Below are 26,909 nucleotides of genomic sequence, written 5' to 3' on the forward strand. Positions count from 1 at the left end.
TTGAGCTGGACACATTTTATTTCCCCCATTCTTTTTTTTTAAAAAAAGACTATGTATGTATATATTTATAAACATCACAGTTTCGAAACAATTATTACAATATTCAAAAACCACAACAAGCAGAGAGGACACATCTTCAAGAACAATTGTCAGTTCAGGATGGCGACAATGAAGGGCAGAGGTATCAGGCAGGGAGATGGGAAGCTTGGCTGTGGGTCCAGGTAGCACCTGCATTCAGACATAATGCTCTGCTAAACCATAGTTTAGTGTTACAAGAATGAGCCTGGGTATGCTTTGGCCTCAAGCACTGTCCCCTCTACTCCAGCTGCAACGAGGAGAGTGGAAATTTCTATTTGAAATTAAGATTTGGATGATGCACTAAACTGTGGTTAGAGTGTGGTTAATTTTAACTATGGTTTGTTGAAATAAGGCAGCTTATTTCAACACTGTATTTTATCCATGTTCAGATGACACAGCAAGCTGCAGTTAATCTAAAGTGGACGCTCCTGCATTGCTCTTTATAACCCCCCAGAGGAATGGGAGGGAGGGAATAGGAGCACGTAAGCCCAAAACTCACTACGGCTCATTCTCAAAAGGCTTAACTATGGTTCAGTACGATGTCTCAACCAGCCCAGCCCATCACTGGTTTAAGGGCTCTTCTCTATGCAATTCCATTGCATTAGGGTGAAGAGTCTTTTGGAGAGCCCAGGACAGCCAACCCTGCCCCCTTTCACCCAGGTCTCTTCTCCTGCACCAAGAGCCCTGCCAAGAGTATTGCCCCAACCAAACCTTTTTTCACTTGGTTCCTCTAGTTGGGAATTATAGAGGGCCCCCACATTCCTTTATCCTTTGTGCCTCTCCTTCTTCAGGGCCAATACTTACAACCACTTTCCTAAAGTGTTTTTCTTTTCAGCCCAGATTGAGTTTTGTCCACATTTTGTGTCTGGAAACATAGGCTGACCAGGTTTCCATCTCAGTGCAAGTTTGCAAAATTGTAAACCTTCAAGAACCGCACAACAGTGCACTCAACCATCCACTCACCCCATGCGGAGAGCTTCACACAACCACTTTGCCGCAGGCCAAACGCAATCTGGAAGAGTGGTGGGAGGTTGCAACAGTGTCCCAGCATTGGCAAAGCTGTTGACAAAACCAGAGACCGTGGGTGCCAGATCCCCACTCAGCTATTCTGATGTAGAGCCATTGTACTCCAAATCAAATGTGCTTTTGCTCAACCTAGGAACAAAAGTAGTTCCTGGCACACACAGAGAAAACCAAAGCCACATTCATCTCTTCCAGAAACGTATCATCATGTTAGGTCAAGAGGGGGGCGCCTGTGGCCCTCCGGGTGTTGTCAGACTGCTCCTCCCATCAGCCCCAGGCAGCATAGCCATTTGCCAGGGACGATGGGAGCTGGAGTTCAGAAACATCTGGAGAGCTGCAGGTTCCCCAGCCCTGCCTCTGCCAGCATTAAAAGTTGGGCCCTAGAAATACAAGATTCTAGCAAGGCTCAAGTCCTGCATTTCAAAGGAACTCCCTCTGCAACCAGATGGAAAATGCATGAGAACTATATTTGTTAAGCAGCCGAGTATCCAAAAACAACAACTGACTCTTCTCTCACGGGGGATGGAACAGAAAGACGAGATCCTTCTTATAGCATTTCCCCTTCCAGTCACTGATTCTTCAGCCCTTTTGAAAAGCATGTGTGTCTCGCCCCCCCGCCCCCCAGTAGCATAGGCTTGCAAGATGGAAGGATTCAGGAAGAGCATGCACAAAACACCCTGCTGTTTTAACATGGTAATCTTAGGACAGTATAACCCAACCTGGTGCCCTCCAAGTGTTACAGATGACAACTCCCATCAGCCACAGCCAGCACCAGATTGAGGAATGCTGCCCTAAGATCACCAAGAAACATTTCTGACCTATGGCAATGTTATTGACTTCAATATCAGCTGGTGCGACTCTCTGCTTTTAAAACAGAGGAGGAGAGAGTCTAGAAGGGAAAAGATAGCTTTTTAAAACCTTCACCTCATCGCTAGAAAATTTTGCTGTTGCCGTTGGCTGTATGATCAGTGAATAAAGGGGTAGGGAAGGGGGGGGGAAGACCCATTCCCCATTTGAGGGGGATAAGCTCTGGAAGTCTGTGTGGAGGAATTTCAGGGCAATGAAGGGAACAGGCTACACGAGCGGTGCCACGAAAGGGACACATTTGAAGAGGGTCACCAGAGGGAAGAGACTTCCCTAACCCTAAGAGCTACGAATGAGGTTAAGGATAACAGACTTTTGAGGACTCTTGAGACCTTGCAGATGCCAAGGGTCACAGCCAGATAGGCAAGCCATCAAAAGGTCCAAGGAACAAAGGGTGGGGGCAAGAGGGATGACAGGTCCCCGACATGGTGGGACCAGAGGACTGACAGAGAAATCCAATCTAATAGGGCATTGGTGAGGTTACAAGAACATTCCCTTGAGAAACTCCCAAGATGTGCAAATAAACTGTGACGTGCTGCAGGCACCTGGGAAGTGCATTTTGGGGTTTTGTTTGGGCCAAGGAGGCCGTGCAAAACACAGCACAGCCTGCCTGAGGGAGTGCCGCTCTCGGGAAGAGTAAAGATGCAAGGTTGGGGAGGGCAGGGCAGGGGAGGGGGCGAGTGGTGCGTCTGCCCCACTCTATTTTTGCATGTCACACTGCAGCAGAAGGACAATGGAGGGATCACTCTTGGCGGCTTCTTTGAACTCTTCCAGGGTGATCTGGTCATCTTTGTCTTTGTCCATCTTCGTGAAGATCTTGTCGACACGCTGCTGCGGTGTCAGCCCATCTTGGTTCATCCTCATCATGATGACCGTGCCCACCATCTTGTAGATTGCCTGCAAGGCAGAGAAGACAGAGAACATTTTTCTGGGGCTTGGGTAGCGCATGCTGCTAGCCCAGTACCACCTCCACCCTTCAGCACAATCTACGTTAGTGTGACAAAGGACTTTGCTAGGGGTAGGGGTGTTAGGCTGTTGCATTCACATTTTAACAAGAAGCTACCTGACTGGGACTTCTCAGGACAATCTGCAGCTACCCTCTCAAAATGTGTAAGTCTCCAAATTTGGTGATACAGTTCTCCAACCAAAATATAAATAAAAATACATACTGGGGGGGGGAGTATGAATAAAAACATTAATGAAAAACAGGTATACTAGGGGATGTGTGCACTAAACTGCTAATGAATTTTCGTGAGGACTTTTAAAAAGGATTCAGAAGTTGAAGCAACAGTATGGAGATCTGGAAAAATGAAAAACTGACAAATTTGTCCATCCCTAAACTTCAGTACCCCAAGAGTACAGGATAGAGGGCTGCTGGGAGACTCCTTTTAATCTGTAAGTTTAGGAAGGCTTTTTTCTGACCCTCCTAGGGTTTGTCCACATGGGAGCATTATTTTGTACTAAAGATGCTGTTTTTACCTCCATTTTCTATTTGCACCATCCACAGTAAGGGCTCAATGCCAGCTGCAAACACGGTGTTTTCTATTCACACTGAGGGGAAGGATCAATCATGCAGTTTCCTAATGACCATGCCGTCTATTTATCATTTCCATTCCCTCTGGTTACCTGGCAACTGAGCATGCTCAGTTTGTTCTATTAGTAATTTTCATTTAAAAACAACAACCCAGAACTGTGATTATTTGTATTTTCACAATACAGCTGAAATACAAATCTTTGAGCAGTGTTATGCTTTTGCACATAACTTAGGGGGAAAAGAAAAATAAGGCACCATTTGCAGCAACATTAAAAAGGCTAAAAGAATGGGGGAGAGCAGCCGGAAGTTGCATTTCAGCCTTCAGGAAATAAAATGAACAAAGGGAGGAGGCATGGAAAGGAAAATGATTGACACAGCCATCTAAAAGCATCGGAGCAAAGCGTCTGCAGGCACTAGAGAAAGGGAGTGAAGACTTTCCATGCCCCCTCCCTGATAGGTTTCCGCCGGGCCTTGAAGACCTGGCTGTTCAGGCAGGCCTACGGGATCTCTGGGGTAGATTATCATTCGGCCAGATAGGCGACTCATAAATAAAATTTTATTATTTATTATTATTATTATTGACATTATCAGAGGACTGGGTTAGTATGGATCTACAGGGGGAAAACTGTGTGATAGCTTCTGTTTGCAGTAATGTCATTTGAACCATACACATTAAAAGGGGATGTGAGTAGTGTGATGTTCCTATATTAATGTATATATGGTAAGTGTTGGTTGTTTAGAAGATACATGGTAAGTGGAGTGAAAGAGGGAGAGTGAATGGGCAGTAGAATGCGAGATGATTGGCTGAGTGTTTAAAATGGCTGAATGTATAAAAGGAAGAGTAAGAGTGGAATCTGGGGGGGAGAAGAGAAAGAGTGGATTGCTTGTTGGGGTTTAGAGAGTTGTTTGCCAGGAGGGAGGTGGAGCTCGGATTAGTATTGAGTAAAACCATATGCTTATGTGCCTTAAGAAGAAACCTTGTTAATCTTGTTAGCTTTGTTATCTGTAATAAATACTTAATTTGGTTTACCAAAGGCCTGATCCTTGGCTGGGGTTTCACAGACCAGAAGGGAGGGTAAGGTAATGACCAAGGCTGAAGGGGAACTGTAACAAATGGTGGCAGCAGTGAAGAGAATAACAATACCAGTATTCAGAGTCTCTGGGAATACTAGTATTGGGACGTTACTGGTGGTTGCCTAGCAGGGGGATCTGTTGAGATCTGTGCTAGAGCGGGGAGAGAAACCATAAGAGAGAGCGGTCCGGACTGGTGGAGTCCCTGGTGGTGCCTAGAGACAGGCAGTAACCACGAGCAGGTAGGAACCTGACAGGGAGAGCCAGGGAAGGACGCATCACAAGTAGCACCAAACACACACTAAACCACCTTGTAGATGAGCCCCTATATTGTTTTGCTTACTGACTGATTTAGGGCACTTTTTGTATTGTATATTTTGTTGCTTTCATGTGGTTCACTTGCTTTGAGGGCATCTGGGCCAAAATGCAATTATATATACCCACACACACATAGACCATTCTTAGCATTTTGCTGGGTTCCTTTGGGATGAAGGGTGGGATACACATTTAATAAACAACAGCAGCCACTGCAGCTGCCACCCACCTCTTATGCAGTCAGCAGCTCCCAGGACAAAGGTAGCCAAACACTCTCGATTTTTGCAGCAGAAGGTATCTGCTTGGGACTAATCTCAGGGCAGGTGGGGACAATTGCCTGCTGTGTGTCCTGCCATCCCAGGAAAAAAGGTTACTAAACCGGCCTTTGCCAACTTGGTGACTTCCAGATGTGCCAGCCATGCTGGGTGGGATTGATGGGAGATGTCGTCCAAATCATCTGGAGGGCACCAGGTTGGCAAAGGCTGCACTAAACTAATCTGACCTGCCAGGACTGCTGAAGAGACAGATCTGCAGAGAATGCCAAAGTCTGCCAGTACCTCAATGATTTCCAGCATCTCCAAGCGTGTTATCTTGCCATCTCCATCCAAGTCGTACATCTCAAAGGCCCAGTTCAGCTTCTGCTCAAAGCTTCCCCTGGAGGTGACTGAGAGCGCACAAATGAACTCCCGGAAATCAATCGTCCCGTCACCATTCTTGTCAAACGTGCGAAAAGCATGCTGGGCAAACTTGGATGCATCGCCATAGGGGAAAAACTGCAAGGAGAGAAGATGGGATAGGAGCAGCCCCAAACACAGAGAGATGCTGCAGGAATCAAGGAGACCAGTAGCAGGGGACAGCCAGGCCAACACACGGCATGGCAGGGGTCTTGGATATGAGGCTTTGTCCAATTGCAGCCCCGGGGGAGAAACTCTATCTATAAACTACACCTGCACCATCAGCAGACAACTGTAAAATAACATCCCAGAAAATATCACAAGTAGGTTGGAGAATCCATGCTATAAATGGCATTCAGCTAAATGATTGGAGGAGTGCAAGGATTTCTGCTTGCACAACAGGACTTCCTCCCTCTCCTCCCCACAGATGCACCCTGCACCATCCCCACATCTGCTCCATAGGGTTGGGGGGGGGGAACCAGAACAGATGTAAGGGGCACACAAGGGGAGGAGAGAGAGAGAACGTTGTTGCACAAGGAGAAATCCTTGCGCTGACTGAATGTTTGCCTTTGTGCTAGTTTGAACACAACCCTAGATCCTTTACACTTGTATGTCCTTTGCATTCAATGTGGGATGTGCCAACAACATAAAAGATGAGTTTCCTCCGGGTCATACCACAAGATGAGAAAACATTTTCAGCCAGAGGGCTGCATTCCCTCCTAAGGAACCTTCCAGAGGCTGCATGCCAGTGGTGGCAAGTAGAGCCAATGGCAAAAGGGGGTGGAGCAAGGGGTATGATTTTACCTTTGTGCAAGAGGCAACATTTCAGCCACACAAACGTCAAGAGGTTTCAACGCCTCCATGTCTCCATCCAGGCCAGCGACAGGCACAGTACAGCCAGGCAGTAGTGCTCAGCGAGGGCGCAGAGGGCCACCGTCCATCTCTGGGCCTGACAGCCTCCACCCTCACCTGTCTCATTATGGGAACAGGTTTTGCTGTGTGCCAGTCTCAGATGGTGTTAGCTCAACAAGGTTCACCAAGTTGCTCATCTGAGTCACTCACTCATGCCGCTGCACCCCTATACAGGCCACAGACAGACAGACGGACGGACCCCACCCCCACCATACCTTGATGTACAGTTGCTGGAACTCTTCCAAGTTGAGAATCCCTGTGGGGCAGTCCTTCAGGAACCCCTTGTACCACTGCTTCAGCTCTTGCTCATTAAATTCAGTGCTCCTCACTAAGTCATCCAGCATCTCTGGAGCCAATTTACTGTTGTGTTTGCCCATCGCTGGTTCTGGGAAAACAGTGGAGTGACAGGGGGGTTAAAAGCCCTGGCATGTGTGCAACTGAAATAAAATGCGCTCGTTCTTCCCAACTGACTCTGCCTCCACTTCCCTTCCTCTTCAATGTTAGATTGCAAGCCCCTGAGGGCAGGGGCCCCTTCCTCTCATTCTTCATAAATCACGATGTATGTGGATGGTGCTATATAAAGCACAATAAAAGGTAGTGTGCTCTCCGACACTGGAAACATTCAAGAGGCAGCTGGACAGCCATATGTCGGGAATGCTTTGATTTGGATTCCTGCATTGAGCAGGGGGTTGGACTTGATGGCCTTATAGGCCCCTTCCAATTCTACTATTCTACGATTCTATGAAATGGAGTCAGAATGCCATTCAGCCCACCATTTACTGCAGTGGGTGGTGCAAGGCTAGAGTGTTGTACTAGGACCTGGGAGACCAGGATTTGAATCCCCACTCAGCCATGAAGCTCACTGAGTGACCTTGGGCCAGTCAATGCCTCTCCACCCAACCTACCTTGCACATTTGTTGTGGGGATTAAATGGAGAGGGGGAGGACCATGTACGCCACTTTGACCTCCTTGGAGGAAAATGGGATATAAATGCAATAAATAAAAAGTAAATACTGACACCAAAAGCAGCAAAAGAGATACATGGCAGAGAAGGAGCAAGTGGTTCCAGATTACTCAAGCAAGCCAGCCAGATAACATGTTCCAAGGCCACAATTAGACTGCATGGTGCTTGCCAACTCACCAAACCCTGCTGTTAGAACAAGGCTTGACTTCCCCCCTCCCCCCCAAAAAAAATTATTAGGCTGCTCAAACTGAAAAAGCTTAGGGAAGCCAGGTGTGAATTTGTGTGAGAATGGACTGTGAGTTCAATTCAGTTCTGGGTGTTTTTTTTGGGGGGGGGGGAAGTACCCTCTTCTGTTAATTCTAAGAATATGTCCACATGTCCCTAGTCACTATTTTGCAGCTGATGGATCTTGGAGGATCTAATATACCCAACAACAATGCAGATTCCACACGTTTGAAGCCTGCCCACCCTTGCATTAGACATTCTGGCATGCAGAGATCAGCAAGTAAAGCTTTTCACAGCCAAGAAAGGTGTCATTGCCTCCTAATCATTACTGCAGATTCCAGAGTTGCTTGAGATAAGGTAGATTAGACCAAGAGGATGTGACTGGTCCAGCGACTGGTGTCTCCCTTGCCCCAGCCAGACACTCTAGCCATAGTGTCACACAGGCTCCCATGGGTGTCAGAACCCCCAAGTATTTATTTTATTTATAAGAATATTCATTCTTAATTACGCATAAATAATTTGTTCTTCCCAGGATAGCCAAGCGGGAGGACTGGGCTCCTGCACCCTTAGTAGTTCTGTGGAAGAGGAAATTTCAGCATGACAGCCACACCTGCACTCCTAAAGGAGTGGCTCTGACTTCTTGTGCATGAGATTGTGTGGCACAGGTGTTTCTAGAGTTCACTTCATCAGATGCATGATGGGTAACTCTAAATCTACAGGGGGGAGGGGGGATATTAAGCAGTGAGGTCCAAAGGACATGAAATGCAAAGAAGAACAGACTATGACATTATGTTAAAGCATAAGTTTATCCCATTAAAAAAATGTCCTTTAAAAGGTGTCACAAGACTCCATTTTTTGCTGCAACAACTAGCACAACTACCAGTCTAGACATTGGGGGGATCAACAGTATTATTTCTGACAAGGTACTGGATTTTATGTTATACAATTTTATCCAGCAACTCCTCTGAGGAGCTCCAGGGGGCCATTCATCATTCTTCCCTTCCCATTATACCCTCACAACAACACTGTGAAGTAGTTTTAAGCCCAAGGTCAGTGACTACTTCATGAGTGGGGGTGGGAGCACTTGAACGTGGATCTCCCCCATCCAAATCCTAACCACCGCATCATACCAGACTGAGCCAAGAGCCTGTTATATAGGCCCCAACCCACTACCCTGAGTGATCCTGAGTCCCCACCATTTGGAAACCACACTGCCATTGTGGAAGATTCTAGTTCCTTTATTGTCATGGCCCAGAGAGCACAGAGCCCATTGGTCCAGAATGCCAGCTGCTAGTGACCATAGCAGTGACCTCACTCACCTCAGGCCCTGCTCTTCCCAGGGCAAACAGCTCCGATTTCTCAGAAGAGGGTTGCTGTTTGGTTTTAAACCAGCCCTTCCCTGGAAGGCCGTCCACTGCAAAAAAGGTGTGGAGAGGAAAGTTTATTGTCTCAACTGACCCAGCAGCTTGGCTTGTAAATTAGCACCAACAGGTCACAGCTGGGAAGTCTTTCTTCCTAGTTAGGTCTGAAGCCTTATGAGGGCTGCGGAGAGGCAGGCAAGTGGCTGCTTATAATGGAAGGAAATGATGGTGGGAGAGCCAAGCACCAATCTCTGGCTTCATGTCCTGTAGACCTGCATTGCACTCTTCCTTGGGGCTCCCTCTGCCTCTGTTTTCCCATCTCCCAGGGCCTCAGCTATCCCTGGTATGAAGGTTTAATCCCAGCCAAACTGACAAATGTTCCCTTCCCTCACAGAAGTTGGACTAAAAATGATAGCCCTCTTCAAATACCTGAAGGACCATTAACACAGAAGACAGCAAAGGCTTGGGCAAGATCCATACACGTAAAACACTCTTTTATACCATTTTAACATTCATGGCTTTTCCCAAAGAATCCTGGGAACCGCAGTCTGTTAAGGGTGCTGACTCCTCACAGACCTGTAATTCCCAGCACTCTTGACAAAACTACAGTTCACAAGATTCTTCACGACTATTAAAGTGATACAAGAGTGCTTCAAATGCATGGTATGGATGCAACCTTGTCCTCTGCTGCTGCCCCAGAGGGCACAACTAGATCTCAGGGGCTTAAATGACAGATTTAGAGCGAACATTAGGAGAACCTTCTCAACAGTAATAGAGCAGTTTGATAGTGGTGCCAAGGACCTAGAGCCAGTGACTCCCAAACTTATTTCTCCCACAGACCACTTGAAAATGGCTGAGGGTCTTGGCACACCACTTAATGATGCGTCTGCCTGCTGTAGTAATTGTAATGTGCTGTGCTAGGTACTCTGTGATTTTTAATTGCATTTTAATTGCTTTTATTTTTTACATTCTATGGGTAGAAACTAGGGTTGCCAGGCTCAGGGCCTGAGAATGATTCTGTATCTTTAAGAGAAGAGAAAATTCAGCCAAGTGCAGGTGTTCTTGCAACACTGTAATGGGAAAAACCACAAGGCGAACTTCTCCCTTCCCCCTGCACAACTTTTAAAGATACAGAAGACCTCTTGGTTGCCAGGCCCAGCCTCCAAGAGGTCTTCTATATCTTTAAAAGTTGTGCAGGGGGAAGGGAGAATTCCACTTTGTGGTTTTTCCCATTACAATGTTGCAAGAAAACCTGCACTTGGCTAAATTTTCTCTTCTCTTAAAGATACAGAATCATTCTCAGTGTCATGGCCCCGTCGGAGGACTCATCAGACAAGGCTGACTCAGGAGTAACAGCAGCAGACCCAGAAGGAGAAACGGAGGAAACTCCTGAGAACCCAGCTCCTTCTCCCCCTCAGCTGCAGAGCCCCCCAGACACAGCTGAAGCCCTTCAGCCAGATGCAGACAGTGAACAGGATACTCCCCCCTCACCTGCAGAACATAGACAACAGAAGGTCAGGCAGAAGAGGGGCAGGCCTGTCCACTTAAGGCCAAAACACTGATGGCTCGCACCTGCTGACAAACCTGCTCCTTAAAAGACAAACCTTGGGTTCAGCTTGTTGCTGACTACAACATCAGGCGTGGCTTCGTGTGTTTCCAGATTCCCTGAACCTTATCTCAGACTGACCCCTTAGCAATTGAACCCGGACCTCTACTGACCTTGCTTCTGGACATCTAGCTTGGCACGTAAGCTTGGAAAGGGCCTTGCCCTTATCACGCTTCATCCTTGTTAGCCTGGCAGATTTACGACCAAGCTGTCAGCTAAGGACTTTCCCGCCCTGGTAACTACCCAGGAATTTCAAGCCCCGCCTGCATTGCTGTCTCAGTGCAGAGCTGACACTCAGGCCCTGAGCCTGGCAATCCTAGTAGAAACACACTAGTTGCCAGGTCAAAGCATTTCTATTAGTCACACCTGGAGGGTGAACAGGCTGATCTGCCAACCAGTTGCAAAATCTCTTTGAAGCTGAATTTTTTTTTAAAAAAGCCCTCAAGCTGCTCTGATCAGGTTTTCCTATAAAAAGGGCTGGGGTGTGACTAGCGTTGTGTGCCCGTTTTCAGAAGAGAGAGGTGGAGACGCACCAGAACCGGCAGAACAGCAAGGGTGTTTCTACTCTATTGTATTGTGTTACAATTTGCATTCCATAGAATTGAAATTGTAATACAATAAATTGTCATACAACAAATAAAATTATCATACAATAAATACAAGCAATTAAAACCAATATGAATATTTACTGCAGACATGTCACAGACCACATGAATGAAGCTGGTGGTCCAAGGACCACAGTTTGGGAAACCCTGACCCAGAGGGCTGGTGGGCATTCTCCCTTGATGGAGGTCTTCCAGCAAAGGCTGGACAGCCCCACTGGGATGGGGAGGCTCTCGCTTTGGATTTTCTGCACTGGGCAGGGGTTGGACTAGAAGACCTCCAAGAAATGTTTAGCAGGCAGGGAAGGGTGTCTTTCCTACAAGGAAAGGGACTCCTTAGGCTGCAAAGGGAAGAGCCTGCTCGCTTGCTTGTTCCGTGGAAGGTCACCTTCTGCTGTGTTGTTGACACAGGTGCTTTGTATTTTGCGTCCTAATTTCCCTGCGGCAGCATAACTGTTTCATCTTGGTTTAATCTGGAGACAGTCACACACACATACATTAATTCAACATCACTGTTCCCTCACTGTTGCTAGTTCTCACCAGGACTCAACTCCCAATCCCAGCGCAATTGATCCTGGCCAGTTACAACCTGTGCTTCCTTTACTAGGGCTGAGTTAAACCAACAACAACCCTGCAAGGTAGGTAGACTGCCACCCCCCCTTAAACCTGGTCCCCCACTCTGGGCCAAGGGGAAACTCAAAGTGCCAGAAACAGACCTGCCAAGGATTCCAACAGACAAGAGCCAAGAATGCACTCTTTGTCTTGGAGCCTTAAGGCAAAATACCCAAATACACGATTGGCCAAGGTGCTGGATTCAGAGCCAATTCCCCCTAAAATGAACACACACTGGTAAATAAGAGATAGCTTTATTAGAATAAAATATAAGTGCAAAAAGTATAGCAGCAAAATAGTTCCTGAAACCAAACACCCCCAAGAGCTAGGTAAAATGCAGAAAGTGTTCAAATCACAAACAAAAATAACAAAGCTGTCCAGCCTAATCTATACTCGCACAAGATTGTAAACCAGCAGAGTAACATCCATCATGGTTCCACATCTCCCCTAGAGATGTACAGCCTGGATAGAAGATGGAACCCCAACATCAGGTAGCACCAAAGAACATTGGGGAACAATGACCTAAGCTCTTGGTCCTATTCTTATGGGGAAAAGTCCAGCAACAGCCAAGAATTAATCAGCCAATCAGGGGGTTTTCTGATGATGAAATCTTGTGGAGCTTTCATGCTTAATGGTCACACACATCTCCAACCTTCCCAGGCCTGTAGCCTTGAAGTACCAGTCTCAGCTGATAAGCAGGTGTTCTTGCTCACTGCCTGATTAACTAAGTTCAGCTGTGAGAACCGACAGTCTCATGTCCTCCCTGAGGCCCTAATTCAGGGAAACCCCCCCCAATTCCTTGCCACAGAACCATTTTAGAAACCAGGCGTTCTTGACACCCTGAGCACACAATCTGGGAAGATTCAGGACAGATAAAAGGAAGTACTTCTTTTGCACAGTGCATAGTTAAAATATAGAATTTGCCCCCAGAAGATGCAGTGATGGCCAATTTGGATGGCTTTAAAAGGGCTAAGACACATTTATGGAGGCTAAAGTTTTTCTGTTACTGTGTTCTGCCTGTAGTGCTGAAGGCAGGATGTCTCCAAATGTCAGTTGTCATGGAGCACAAGTGGGGAGAAAGTTGTCGTCTCCTGGTGAGCCGCTGTGAGAACTGCATGCTAGACTAGGTGGGTCTTTGGCCTCATCCAGCAGCCAGACCCTTCGTATGTTCCCTCAGGTTGGTCCGTCCATCTGTCTGTTTCCCTCTCACATATACACACATCCCTGTATACGTAAGGCAACCAAACTGGCAGGCGATTCTCCCCTCAGTACAAGCAGAAGACGACTCCTCCCTGGCACCTGAGGGCAGCAGCCTAGTTTGTGGGGTGCAGGACAGTCCCTGTGGTGCATGCTGCTACGCTCTCCAACAAAGAGGAACAGCTGGACGGGGGGCTCAGGAAGAACAGCTGGGGTCTGCCACTGCTGCACTGCCCTGGATGTGCCACCTAAGACGGTGGCCTCTCTCTGGCAATGGTAGGGCCGGCCCTGACTGTAGGGCAGAGCATGTCTCAAGGAGAGCCAATGGCTCAAAGGAGGATGTTGTTTGCCCTGTTCTTTCAGATACCGTTTAACAAGCCGCACATTGGCAGAGGCAAGGATGATGAGTCCTCCATCGCCACCAGCTGGGGCTCCCACACAGCCTTGGCACTTCCTTGCTACTTAACTCTGCGCAACAGATGGCCTGCGGGAAGATGATCATGCCTGTGATCCTTGCATAGTGCTCTCTCTTCATGCCCTTCCTTGCAGACACCAGAAGGCTTGAAAGTTAGCTTAGCAAAGGGGCACGGCTGGAATGAGTCTCTCGTGACAAACAGAACCTTTCACGTCTCTTGCAGCACAACCCCATGCCTGCTTACTCAGAAGTAGAACCCACTGTGTTCACTGGGGCTTACTCTCAGGTAAGCAATCATCAGTTTGCAGCCTTAACTTTCAAAGGACATATTAGAGACACTACCCTGAACCCCCCCCCCCACAGATGCTTTGGACTACAAGTACCATCAGTCCCAGCCAGCAAAGGCAGCTGGGGCTGTAGTCCAAAACATTGTGGGTGGGGGCAGGTTGGGAGAAGAATGCAGTACAGAGATGGACGGACCAGCAGGCTGACTTGGGGATTTGAGTCTGGGTTTTGGAGAAGGTGTCAAAAGAGGTTTGGCGGAGGTAGGCCTCACTGCCAGCAGTGTCGGCTGACTGGCAAAGGAGCCCTTCCCAGCCTACTCAAGGAAACAAAAGATGTTAAAATATTGCCTTCTTGCTTAAGTCCTCCTCCCCAACTTCTCCCAGTTGGTGCTAAGCTACTGACAACTAAACACTGAACGTGTTTACCTTTCTCTCATGCTTTTCAAGATGTTTTCTCTACCTTCAGGGAAGTCAAAGGCTGGGCTGAGAGACTCCATTTCTTGTTAGGTTTTTGTTCTTGAAGGCAACTGGGATCAGAGGCGCCTCCATACAGCAATTTATTGTGGGCTGCTCAGGCAGGGCAGTTTTTTGCAGGATTTGCATAGCCTTGTCTGCATCAAAATGCCATCCCATATCCTCATCCCACCATTTAATCTAGGTTTAAGGTGCCCGAGTTTGGTTTTCTTTTTACTAATCAAATTTTCCACAGAAACTGCAAAGTTTGCCTGCAATGGCAGCACCAAGCTCACAACAAACTTCTGGGCAATGTGGAAGTTGCCAAGTTGCGCTGGCCAGCGGTGAGAAACCGGATGCTTTTGCCAGAGACACTGACAGTAATCACAATTCTTTCTTTGTTGTTGGCTAGTTATTATATGCAACATAAAATACGTCCTTCCATACACACAGAGGTGAAAAGGAATGGGATACTTTCTACAGAGAAAGGTTAACGTAAGGCCTAAGACAAGCCCACTGGAGCAGATCAAAAGCCCAGTTCTGCATCCTCTTTCCCACAGTGGCCAACCAGATGCTGCCAGAAAGCCCAGAGGTAACACACTGACAAAAGCCTCGCCTGCTGCTGCTCTCCAGCAAAGAGTATTCAGAGGTCTACTCCCTCTCCACACGGAAAGCTGCGTTATACTACGGCTGTTTCCACACTACGGCATTAATGCATATGTGGGTCAATTTTTCCACGTGCATGGTTGTGCACATGAATGCTTTCAGTTTTATGCTTTTGAAATCTATCTCAATGTTTCCCATCCACACTTTACTGCTCTTGCTAATTCACACTCACAAAGGAATTGTTTTTATTTTTAATACAGCTGTTTTGCACTAGAGACCTTTTAAAAAATGTAAAAATACTGTGAACGCTGATGGAAGCAAAATGGAAGTAGGGATATGGCAATAGGAGACATCCAGTGAAACGTCGCCACATACATTAAAAAACCTACCTGCACAAGGCACTTCAATTTTTCCAAACTGGATGACATCCAATTTTATATTGGATTTACTTCCCTTAGCAGCAGTGTGATGAAGAATTTGGAAGTGCAGGTTCCCATCATGATAGTCACACCACGCCCCTACAGCCCCCTTCTAAGATTATACTATAAAATGAGCTTTCTGTCTCTTACTTTGTTTAGAGTAGTTTCCCTTAGTGATGTACTGCAATGATCAATGCAGTTCTCCATGTGTTGCCATTATTATGATTATATTCCGCCCTTCCTCTCAATAGGACCCCAGGGCAGCAAACAAAAACACAAAAAATATTCTAAAACTCTTAAAAACATATTTTAAAAAAGCTTTTAAAACATCTTAAAAAGCAATTCCAACACAGACACAGACTGGCATAAAGTCTCTACTTAAAAGGCTTGTTCAAAGAGGAAGGTCTTCAGTAGGCGCCGAAAAGGTAACAGAGATGGTGCCTCTCTAATATTTAGGGGGGGAGAATTCCACAGGGTAGGTGCTGCCAAGCTAAAGGTCCATTTCCTATGTTCTGCAGAATGGACCTCCTGATAACATGGTATCTGCAGGAGGCCCTCACCTGCAGAGCGCAGTGATCAGCTGGGTATATAAGGGGTAAGATGGTCTTTCAGGTATCCTGGTCTCAAGCTGTATAAGGCTTTCTACACCAAACCCAGAACCTTGAACTTGGCCCAGTAGCTAATGGGCAGCCAGTGCAATTCTTTCAGCAGCAGGGTGACATGCTGGCAATACCTTGCCCCAGTGCACAGTTGTGCCACCATATTTTGCACCAGCTGCAGCTAGATCAACTATTTCTGTGTACCTACATGGGCAAATGTACTAAGATGCTCTAAGGTAAGGAACTTCCTTTACTGAGTTTCCCTTCTTGATTACCACACTAAGACTCAGAGTAACTGCATTTGTGCAGAGCTTATTAGTTTTAGGAGGAAATGTAAGCATGGAAATTCCTGATTGTAACCTCTGGTGTTGACTGCACCACTCTCTCTCTCTGGCATATTCATTTGCATTTCACCTTACCATGCATGACACACATCATTAAAAGCTGAAACACCATCACACACACACTTTCACCCCTTCCTCACCCCTTGAATGTATTTTTTTCTCTTTCCCTCCTCCAACACCCAACTACTCCTGGCTTTGACTAGAACAAAACCACACATCTTCCCCCTCCCCCCCTTTTTGCTGCTGGGTTGAGAATAAGATCCTTGTTAACAAACAAACAAACGAACTGGAAACTGTGCAGCACAGACAGAGAGACCCAACCCAAATTCCTCCTTCCCTACCTCCTTGCCCACTTTCTCTTGCTTGCTCTCCATCATCATTTCCACACTCCTTAGTCCTTCCTGTGTATGCCTTTTCCCACATCAACAGATATCCCTAGGAGCCAATCAGCATGAAAGGGGAGCGTGTTAGCTACTGAGAAAAAACTTCTCAGTGGATGACTCACCTTCTTTCACTCCAGTTCGCTGCAAAACACGACACTGAAGGCATAAGGACTCTGCTGGGACCACAATCCCCAAAAAGTAAGGGGTCTAAGAGCCCCTAGGGCCCAGGACAACTATACCCCTGCTTGTCAGAATATTCCCAGATTGGGAAATTCCAAACTAGATGAAGAGGGTGTCACATGGAGAATGTCTAAAAAACCTGAGGCATGAGGAGCTTAAAATCCACCTTCACCGACTGTGAATCAGGCCAGTTAGACCCCTTGCCCAACTCACAAAGTATTCTCTACACTGAGTGGCAGCAGTCATTCAGGGCAGGGCCAGCACCGGGCATAACTGGGCCCTTGGGCACCAGCCTGGCCTGGGCCCGCAGGCCCGTAGAACAACACTTCCCCCCAGTACAGGCAGCATGGGACTAAGAAGCCTGCCCGCACCCCCCACCTACCTCTTGTGTTGTGTGAATGATGTGTGTGTGTAGCGCATATGCCTGCCATCACCTAGATGGCAGTGGGGCTTCAGCCCCTTAGGGAAGACTCCACCACCATCTTGGGTGATGGCAAGCATGCACACACAGCAATAACACTGAAGGGACAAGTAGGTGGGGTGTGGATGCGGGCTGACTGAAGCCTGTGCTGTCTGTATTGTGGGGTGTGTGTCTGGGAGCTTCCTCTCCGCAGTCCAAGGCAGGGTTGGGCTGCAGGACTGATGTTCCCGTGGATCATGGAACGAGAGCGCCACCCTCCCACCCTAATGAGGGGCCCTTCAGGGGGCCCCAGCCAGGGCCTAACCTGGCTGCGCTCTGGTGCTGGCCCAGATTCAAGGTGTCAGACAGGGGACATTCCCAGTCCTGCCTGGAGATGCCATTGGGGAAAGGAACTGGGACCTTCTGCATGCAATTCAGATGCCTAGCCACTGGGCCACAACTCCATCCCATGTAGCTGTCACAAGTAGTAGCCACTGACAGCCTTATCCTCCATGAAAATGGCCCAAACAGTGCCGGTTTTCCTCATGATGCAGTTGAGAGACTCCTGGGTAGGGGAGTGAGCCGGGCAGGGTCTAACTGCCAATTCTAGATCAGGCAGCTTGAAAGCTCATGTCCCTTTTGCAAGGACACACACACACACACGTGTGAAGAAAAATACATCTATAGGAGACGGTATCATATTTCCCCCTTCCCTTCTGCATCATTGAGAACTTCCAGGTGGAGAAAACGCTCTGTGTAAGTGAAAAGCTTACAGCTACCTTGCGAACCTTGGCCAATCCTAACAAAGATACTGTTCTACTGCCCCTGTAAATTTTGTACTAATGGGCCAAAATAGCTACCTCTTTTGATTCACAATAAAGAGATTATGAGGAAGAGCTTCCCTTGAAGGCTTTTCTGACTATCTTTTCCTCCCTCTCCAGCCCTGTCTCCTCTGGGGCATTATGCTCAGGTGGGGATTTGGGGCAGAGATGAGAGGGGCAGGCGTCTCAGTACCCAGCCCTGGAACACATAGCAACGGGTGCCGAGGCTGCCATGGCAACAGCTGCACTGTAGTGAAATTGTTCCTAGCAGCAGTGGAGGAGCATGGCCGTGAAGCCACCAGGCAACTCTTTCACTTTTGCACTCCATTTGGTTTCCCCACCGTCGTTCCGCAGATATTTTATTATTCAGCCAAAAAAATCCTCCCTACCTACCCTACACAACGAAGCCATTTTCTTTTGGAGGAAAAAACAGAAATAGCAACGAAGAAGCACCCAGTTCTCCCCCTGCCCAAATTACTTTGACACTCAACCAGTGCATGTCTCCCTAAATTCTCAAACCGTACGGCATCCAGCAGAGATATTTTGTGGGGTTTGTATCACCTGGAAGGGCTGCCCAACAGCTCTATATTCTCTCTCTCTCTTTTCAATAGGGATGGGGAATCTCTGGCCCTCCAGATGTTCTTAGACTCAAACAACAACCAGCATGGCCAACAGTCAGGGATGCTGAGAGTTGTTGTCCAGCAATATCTGGAGGACCACAGGTTACCTGGCCCCGCTCTTAAAAAAAAACCCAGACTATTCAGGATGCGAGTTCAAGTGACAAAGAGGAAAAACAAAAGCACAAGCCTTCTGCAGAAGCCTCTTAATAGTCTGCTTGTGAGATTACTGCATCCCCAGCAGCGTCAACACGACATAAATGGAAGAGAGCACCCACAGGACAGTTTTTCTCCACCTGGTGTCCTCCAGGTGATTTGGACTGCAACTCTCATCCGTCCCAGAGAGACGGGAGTTGCTTGTCTGCTTCAGAGCATTCTGAAGATGAAGTTGTCAGCTTCCTTTCCCCTTTGGCTTCTCGCCACTGTTTCAACCAAGATTAAAATGAAGCCAGTAAAAACCCAGGATGCATCTGCTGCAATGGTCACTGCATTTCTGAATGCAGATGGAAAACGGAAGGTGGAAGGCATTTTCCTTTGAAGTCATGATTCTCCTTTGTTTCTTTAAATTGGTTTGTTCTGTTGGCAAGCTAAGTTCTGCTTCTATGGCAATAACAGATGTGCTGGCTGGGGCAGGAGGGCACCAGCTTGGGGAAAGGCTGATTTAAATGTTGCCAGGAAACTAAAATGAAGGTGAAACTGACCAGAACAAAACACAGCTTTTGGAGAGCACATTTCAGAAATGGAGGGATGAAACTGAGTGTTTTGCCTTCTGCTGAAAATGGAAGGGAAGATGGTTTCTTTAAGCTAGCCTTCCCCAACCTGGCGCCCTCCAGATGTTTTGGACTACATCTCCCATCAGCCTCAGGTTCATACAGGTGTGCTAGCTGCGGCTGATGGGAGTTGTAGTCCAAACCGTCTGGAGGGCACCAGGTTGGGGACGGCTGATCTACACAGTAGGCGAGTATGTGTGTATGTGGGGGGTTCTCGCCCCTCTTTGCATCCTTTCCCAAAACATCTCTCTCCCGTCTGCACTCATCTCTGGAAGCCAATCATGCTAAACCTCCAGAGGGCCATGTCAGCAGACTGTACAGTGCCAGTCCATGAGACACTGCTGGTCAAAGGACACACACACACACACACACTCCCCTTTTGTCCGGGCCAGCACAATGGCTGCACCACCCAGACGCCAATGCCTACCTTCCTCAACACCCCACCCCACCCCACCCCCATGGTGGCACCTGAAGGAGACAGCTTCACCTTGTTGCATGGCAGGTCTGACCCGGAGAAGGTAACACCCACATATCTGGACGGCAGATTGGGACGCCGTCTTACTCCCCAAATTAGAACCACCTGGATGCAGCCAGTTTTGCAAAATTCCTCTGCTGTAGCAGACAGCGGCTACTAGATGCTGCTACGGTTTTCTTTTTTCATGCTCTTACCTTGCTTATTGCCACACGTGCCTGGATCTGTTTTCTTATCTCAATGCACCAAAGTCTCTACTGTGAACTGAAGGCAGAGCCAACAGCTGGGGTGTGAATGCAGATTTGTGGTTGGACTCAAGGAATCTCTGTCTAGTATGTGAGCTGCAGAAATTTGCCTCCCCTTCTGGCTGACACACAAGCCTTCTGTGCTGACTGGGATGGGGAAAACATTTTGCATAAGAGAACAGAAAACCTGTTGTAAAAGAGCTGCCATTTGGGTGATCCTCCCAGATGCAGCACTGGGGAAAGGTGGCTTTTCAAATTACATTTAAAATCCTGGTGCCTTTAGAGCAAGGATGGGGAACATGTGGCCCTTCACTGAACTCCAACTCCCTGGATCAGAGATGTTCCCCACCCCTGAATAGGGTCAAGTGGCACAAGTGGACTTCAAAGGGACTCCCTCTCAACACCCATCAGCTGAATGCACCTTCAAAAGCTGACCAGCACTGAGACCACCCCCACTGGTTGCCCTAGGGCATTCTCGATGGGCAACTCCCTGCAAGTGCAGCCAATTCCACACTTGACATCCCATATGATGTCGGGTGTTGGGCAGGGGTTGCCATGATTTGGGGAAAACAGTCTCACGGGCCTAGTTAGGCCAATGGGCTGGAAGTTCCCCACCGGTGTTTGGGAGGGGCCAAAGCAGCTCAGTGGTAGAGCATCTCTTTTATTTTATTTATTTATTATTTTATTTATATCCCGCCCTTCCTCCCAGCAAGAGCCTATTGATGATTTGCACACAGGAGGTCCCAGGCCCAGTTCCCAGCAGCATCTCCAAGTAAGGCTCAGAGAGACTCCCCATCTGAGACCTTGGAGAGCTGCTGCCAGTTTGGGTAGGCAAAACTGAGCTAGATGGACCAATGGTCTCATTCAGTATAAGGCAGCCCCTGTTTTAGAAGGAGGCGGGGAATGACACCCTTTTGAACAAAATCTATTTCTGTTCTTCAATCAGGGATTATGTATCCTAGTCACAGTGTACACATATCAATCACGGATGGGTGATGTAGAGAGGCAGGGTGTGTTTGAGAGTGGGTCTGGGCAACTGTCACAGGAGCTGGCTAGGGAGCCCACACCCAGGACAGAAAGTTCTGTGAGGTCCAGAAGTTTTACACCTAACCATTGAACATCCTAACTAGGCCTCCTCGGAATCTAAGCCTTCACCTATTACGCACTTTCTTTGCAGTCATGAGTGACAGGAACTTAAAAAGAAAGAAACCACCAGACACTGAGGAAAGTGACCTAGCAGGCTGAAACCTTGAGGATGGAGAGAGCAGGTCAGTGAAGTTTCCAGCTCGATCTTCCCAATATCCCCAGACAGAAAAAAGAAGCCCCAACTATGGTGGGTTATAATTTCAAATCAGGCTGGAGGGACCTCAGCACACAGAGATTGACTGTGGCAATGCTCCCCAAATGTTTTCCCCCACAGACCACATGAAAATTGCTGAGGGTCTTGGCAGACCAATTCATGAATATTCTGCCTGTTGTAGCCTTGGAAATGTACGATTTTTAATTGCATTTGTACAGACACGCCATGGACCACCTGAATGAAGCTCCCAGACCACTACTGGTCCATGAACGACAGTTTGGCAACCCCTGGTCTGTGGAGGCACATTATGGGTAATCAAGAGATGCAAGAGGTGTATACTTGAAAACCTTTGCCCTCAACAAGCTACACAAGTCAATCACAGCAAAAAACAGAAGGAAACACTAATTGCAATGTCAGATGATAGTTGTGTATAATGCACAGTTCTCTGCCAGCCCCACAAAAATTATTTGATGCATCCAGGCCTTCCCTTTCCATAATTAAGACAAACTCAGGAGGACTATAAACTCCAGATAAGCTACATTGTTTGAACATGTACCAGTATTTTGCTACCTCAAATGCAGATGTAACTACCGCTTGTGGGGGGGGGGACCCTCAATGACAGAATGGGTGTGTTGGAGATCAACGATTGCCAAACAGACACGGTTAATGCAGCCTACCCTAACCTGGTGCCTAACCATCAGCACTGGCTGGGGCTGGTGGGAGATGTAGTTTAAAACAGCGGGAGAACACCAGGTTGGAAAAGGCTGGCTTAGAGAAACCACTCTGCCCCATCTGCAACAGCAGAATAACACCACTGATCAGGACCGGCGCCAGCTGGCAGCCAGGTTGGGCAATGGCAGGTTGGGCGAGGGCCCAGGAGCTCACAGGGGCCCACCACTCACCAGCGCTGGGCCTGGCTCTCCTCCCACCCCCCATCTTTGTTGCTGCGGGGACCAGCAGTGCCACTTCCACAGTGCTCGCTCATCCCTTCAGATGAGCATTGCCTTGCAGATACTGTAGTCGCCGCACAAAGCACCACAGGAGAGTGAGGAGAAGTTTCCTGCGCCACAGAAGCTGCTTCTGAGGGGGCGGGGCCTGATGTGTTTCTGGCAGCAGTGGGTGAGGACAAGCAGAGCGCCCAGAGCCTCTAACAGCTGAAGGGATGAATGAGCAAGCGAGCGAGCATGGAGGAGGTGGAAGTGGTAGCAGTAGACCCCTGCAGACCCCCACAGCAATGAAGATGGGCGGCAGGAGGAGGTGAGCTGGTGACCCCTTAGAGAGGGGTCAAGGGCTCCACTGTGTTCAAGGGCCCCCAGAAACCTGGAACTGGCCCTGCCACTGATCTACCTTGCAGAGCAAGACAATCCATGTGCTTTGGGCACTCTAAATGTGCACTACAAATACCAAGAATTATGCTCTCTCTACCTCTTTGGCAGTTGGACACCCGAGGACCCCGTTCAAGAGGGAAGAGAAACATCTTCCACATCCACCTATGCCCACCTGTGGAGAAATAATTTATTGAAGGGAAATAATTTATTGAAGCCCTTCTATTCTCCTTGCTCATCTGAAGGGCTTATGTGAGAGGGAAGAGCCCCAAAATATTGAGAGGCTCCTTCCCTTTTGCGGGGCTTCCAGATGGGTGTTTACTGTGGGATGGGTGCTGTTTGTGCATGCAAATTTTATGCGGTATCTACACAAAGTCATCAAAATGCCAAACTGTATCTCCCCCACCCCTTTATCTGGATTTATTCTTTGGGGGGGGGGAGGAAATCCAGTAAATTTTTAAAAAACAAACACATGTTGCCAATGACCCACCTGCAGTATCTCAGCAACCTATTTGAGCACCTGTCTGGAAGACCCTGGTCCACATTTCCTCCTGCTTAACCCCACCCCCCATACACACACTTGCTTGCTCATTTTCCTCCCCAGTTGCTAGGTCATCAAAGGACTTGGGACTCAGCAGGCCCACGACACAAATCTGCATATGCTGATTTTTATGTATGGATGCACATTTAAGCTGACTTTCAGAGGGAAAGCTGCCCTGTAAGCAAAGTCATAAATATACAGAGTTTAAAAATGGGAGGGCGGGAGCAGACCTTGAGTCCCAGTGCAAAACACCCAGGGCTCAGGGCCCCTGGGCCAGCCCCTAATCACACCCCAGCCACTCCCGCTTGATAGAGTTTTTAAAGCAAAAACACTTGTCTTGCTTTTCCCCCATAAGGTGGACTTTGCAAACTGGAGTGTTTTTATTCTGAAAACTGCAGTTTACCTCTCTGCTGATCAGGCAGCCAAAGTAGGAGAAGTCTCCCCATACCATTTTCTCTTGTGGGAGGGAGTCCGCCTAAGGCAGCCACCCTAAGCATACTTACTTGGAAGACCCACTAAAATCAGTGGAAGTTTCTTCTGAGTCAACTTGCTGAGGACAGCTTATTAGCAAAAGAAAAGGTTTCAGGGCTCTAGAAGAATGTCAGGCCAACATTTGGTCAATACCTCTTAACACAAAAAACCGACAAACAACACTGAAGGTAGGAAATCCAGATAGGCCCCATTCATATATTCTATTTATTTATTATATGATTTATATCCCGCTCTTCCCCCCAGCAGGAGCTACGTGCTGATAAACATGGGCTGCGCTACCCACAACACAGTGGGAAATTCTTCTGCGCAAGCCCCTTCTAAATAAATGGGAGCAATTGTGAGCCCAGAGGCATCCTGGCATTTCTTCAGACATGAACCCACAGATCCAAGCCCCGAACTGCTCTCCTTCACAAAAGAATTTCATACCTTACAAGACCAACCACTTGGGTGACCATGTGCCCTACTTTACAGGGGACAGTCCTCGATTTCATGGGCTGTCCAATTCAATTTAAAGATAAAGAATGCAGAGCGGGAGGGTCCTTGAAGTTGCCCATCCACATTTCGCACCTGGGCAGCAGACTGAGCAGGCACACAGGTCAGCTGGGTACAGTCTCCCCTACTAGTTGTTCACTTATTATTACATTTATACCCTGCTTTTCTCTCAGCATAGAACCCAAGGCAGCATACATGTGGTTCCTAGGCAGACTCCCACCCAGGCACTGACCCAGACCTGATTAGCTTCAGCAAGGTGGTGGCCTCATGAGCCTTCAGACCATAGCCTGGGACCAGGAACCAAGGTGAGACATATTGTATGTCTCTGTAAATTACAGTTTTCTAAGTTTACAACCCTACATATAAATTAGCATATGCATTTTTTCTGCAAAGCTGTGTCCTCTTTTTTGAGGAGGGCAGGGGAGATATGTAAGCGGTCACCTTTCCAGCCACATTGATCCACATTATTCCTCTTGATAGATGACGCACCTGCCTGCAAAGACGGGTTGGAGGAGAGCAGCACGCGCGTCCCAATGAAATTTGATCGCCACTTTTTGTTTCCAGTTAAATACGGACTTGTGGGTTGGCCAATGGCAGAGAAATAATGCTTGCCCAGGAGTGAGAAAGGGGCAGAATGTCTTCCTTTATCTGTGTCATGGTCCTGCCACCCAAACGGCAGTTTTCAAATCAGGACAGGAAGTAAAGGCTGCTTGCCACACTATTCTTAGCTCAACTGGCTGGTAAAGCCTCACCTGTGGCAAATAAGAATAATATCTGGGAGACCAGAGCTGCTTCCAGGCAGAGAAGTGTTTTGTGACCTAAAATAGAGTTGTTTCTTTTCCTCTTCTTTTCAGGCCATTAAGGTAACACAAATGGCTTCAGTCAGCCCTGCATTACCTAGCGGGCTTTGTAGACTTGTTTGCAAGGTTAGCCGGCTCTGTATTTTCATGGAGGACAGAGAAGGAACCGTAAAGCCCCCAACAGCATGTCCATGCTACAAAGCATAACACTCTACTGACCTCTCCATTCATTCATTCACTCTTCTCATCCACAGCGCTGAGGCTTTAGCTACCAAGAGATGATCACACCAACACCAAGGGTCCCTATTTCAGTGCCCCAGTTTTCTGCTACTTCTCCCTAATAAATCATTGGCCCTACTTAAGGAGCTGTTTGAGTTTGCCTTTTTTAAAAAGAAGTGCTTGTCCTGCTCACATCAATTACAATTCGTCAGAGTTCAGCCCTTCCTTTATGCCCATTAGAAGTGAAATCTCTGAATGGGAGATGTAGGCCTTTTGACTCAAGTGCGTATGCACATGTACATGCATGTGCGTCGACCCCAAATGCCAGGACTCAAAAACCACGGATCCACATACCTGATACTGCTGAATGTGTACATGTTTGGCTGCTGTTCTATAACAAGTCCAACCAGATCCATCCCTAAACTAACTATTCCACTGCATGTTCTGTTGCCAGGGTCACTTTGCTCATAGCCCCTGCTTCAGAAGCTCTGACAGGAGAGGTCACTGCAGAGTGAATAAACGCAGCTACGGCACGAACAGGAGCGCCTTCAGCGGCGACTTGGGGGTGGGATGCTGAAGTAGTGCTCCCCCGTGTGAAAGGACGGGTGTTGTAAATACAGGAGAGAATCCCTATTTTCATCTGTGCAGTGTTGGGAAGCCGTTGAAAATGAGAACATCTTTGGAGAGCAGTCAGACTGCAGGACTGAATTGCCAATTCTGTCTCCCTGCGAGAGGAGACCACATCACACGCCTCCCTCTCTTCCTCCCTCTCCCCATCTGCTGGCTCCTAAAGGCAGGAACGCTCTCCCTCTCCTCTAACAACCCCCCACAATGTCAGCCACTTTTTAAATTTTATAATTAAAATTGTATAAGATCAGCCACGGAATTACCAGGGTCTGTTTTCTTTTGGAAACGGGTGGAGAAGAGGGACAGACAGAGATAGACATATGAGGGGGGGGGTCAGCCAGGAGCTTGTATGGAAGCCCAAATGCAAGAAGGGTGAAAAGGAAACACTCGTTCACACACACACACACACACACCCAAAGTGGACTGGGCTTCATCTTGCAGAGCCCATTGTGAAGTCCCCAAGACAGCCCTAGAACATGTGACAGAACATGAAGCCACGGGTGGCTCCGAGCATGTGCAGAGTGCTTTCTCTCCCAGCCGAAGAACGCCATCCCACCCCCTAGGAATTTGGGATTAGGCTGACAGGGCTTCCCAATGACGTCGACCCCCTCCTTTCCCTGCGTGTTTTAAAAGCAGGCGCTCTCTTCCATCCGTTGGGGGAAAGCCACAGTCCCCTGCCTGATTCCAGCGAACCAGCGGGGCGCAGCCCGCTGCCCGCTGGAAAGCGGGGTGACCGCGACATCCCCCGAGTGAAGGGCCCAGGACTGAGCCGAGCAGCTGGCCCTGGAGCTCCGCGCTGCGGCTCGTCCAAGGGCAGGGGCGGCTGGGCTCGGCCTTTCCCCCCTCGAAGCCTGCGGGGCTGCTGGGGTCCCCGGGGGGCTGCTTACCTCGGCGGGTCTGCGTGAGCCAGGGGCACTCTCGGAGCGGCAGGAGGGCGCCTAAGCCATCCACCGGAGGAGACACTGCCCGCTCTGCCGACTCCTGCTGCCTCCACCTGCACGGCCGTCGGACTCGCTTCTCCGCCTCCTCTCGCAGCCCTGCGCGCCCCGCCTCGCTGGGAGAAGGGC

At 48.3% G+C, this 26,909-nt stretch overlaps 1 protein-coding gene across 2 annotated transcripts; it reads right to left on the minus strand.

The window, feature by feature from the left end:
• Positions 1 to 26,909, minus strand: HPCAL4 (hippocalcin like 4). 2 transcript variants are annotated; one of them, XM_061597150.1, is made up of 5 exons: positions 26,730 to 26,909; positions 8,980 to 9,074; positions 6,687 to 6,856; positions 5,443 to 5,658; positions 1 to 2,862 (listed from the first exon to the last, which is right to left on the minus strand). In XM_061597150.1, the coding sequence occupies exons 3-5, from the start codon at positions 6,846 to 6,848 to the stop codon at positions 2,665 to 2,667; spliced, it is 576 nt and encodes a 191-aa protein (XP_061453134.1). In that variant the 5' UTR covers positions 6,849 to 6,856; positions 8,980 to 9,074; positions 26,730 to 26,909; the 3' UTR covers positions 1 to 2,664. The 2 variants fall into 2 exon arrangements, with proteins under 2 accessions (XP_061453134.1, XP_061453135.1); XM_061597151.1 differs by lacking the exon at positions 26,730 to 26,909 and having other exon boundaries at positions 8,980 to 9,196.

This window comes from Rhineura floridana, chromosome 15 (assembly GCF_030035675.1).
Source record: "Rhineura floridana isolate rRhiFlo1 chromosome 15, rRhiFlo1.hap2, whole genome shotgun sequence".
Lineage (NCBI taxonomy): Eukaryota > Metazoa > Chordata > Lepidosauria > Squamata > Rhineuridae > Rhineura > Rhineura floridana.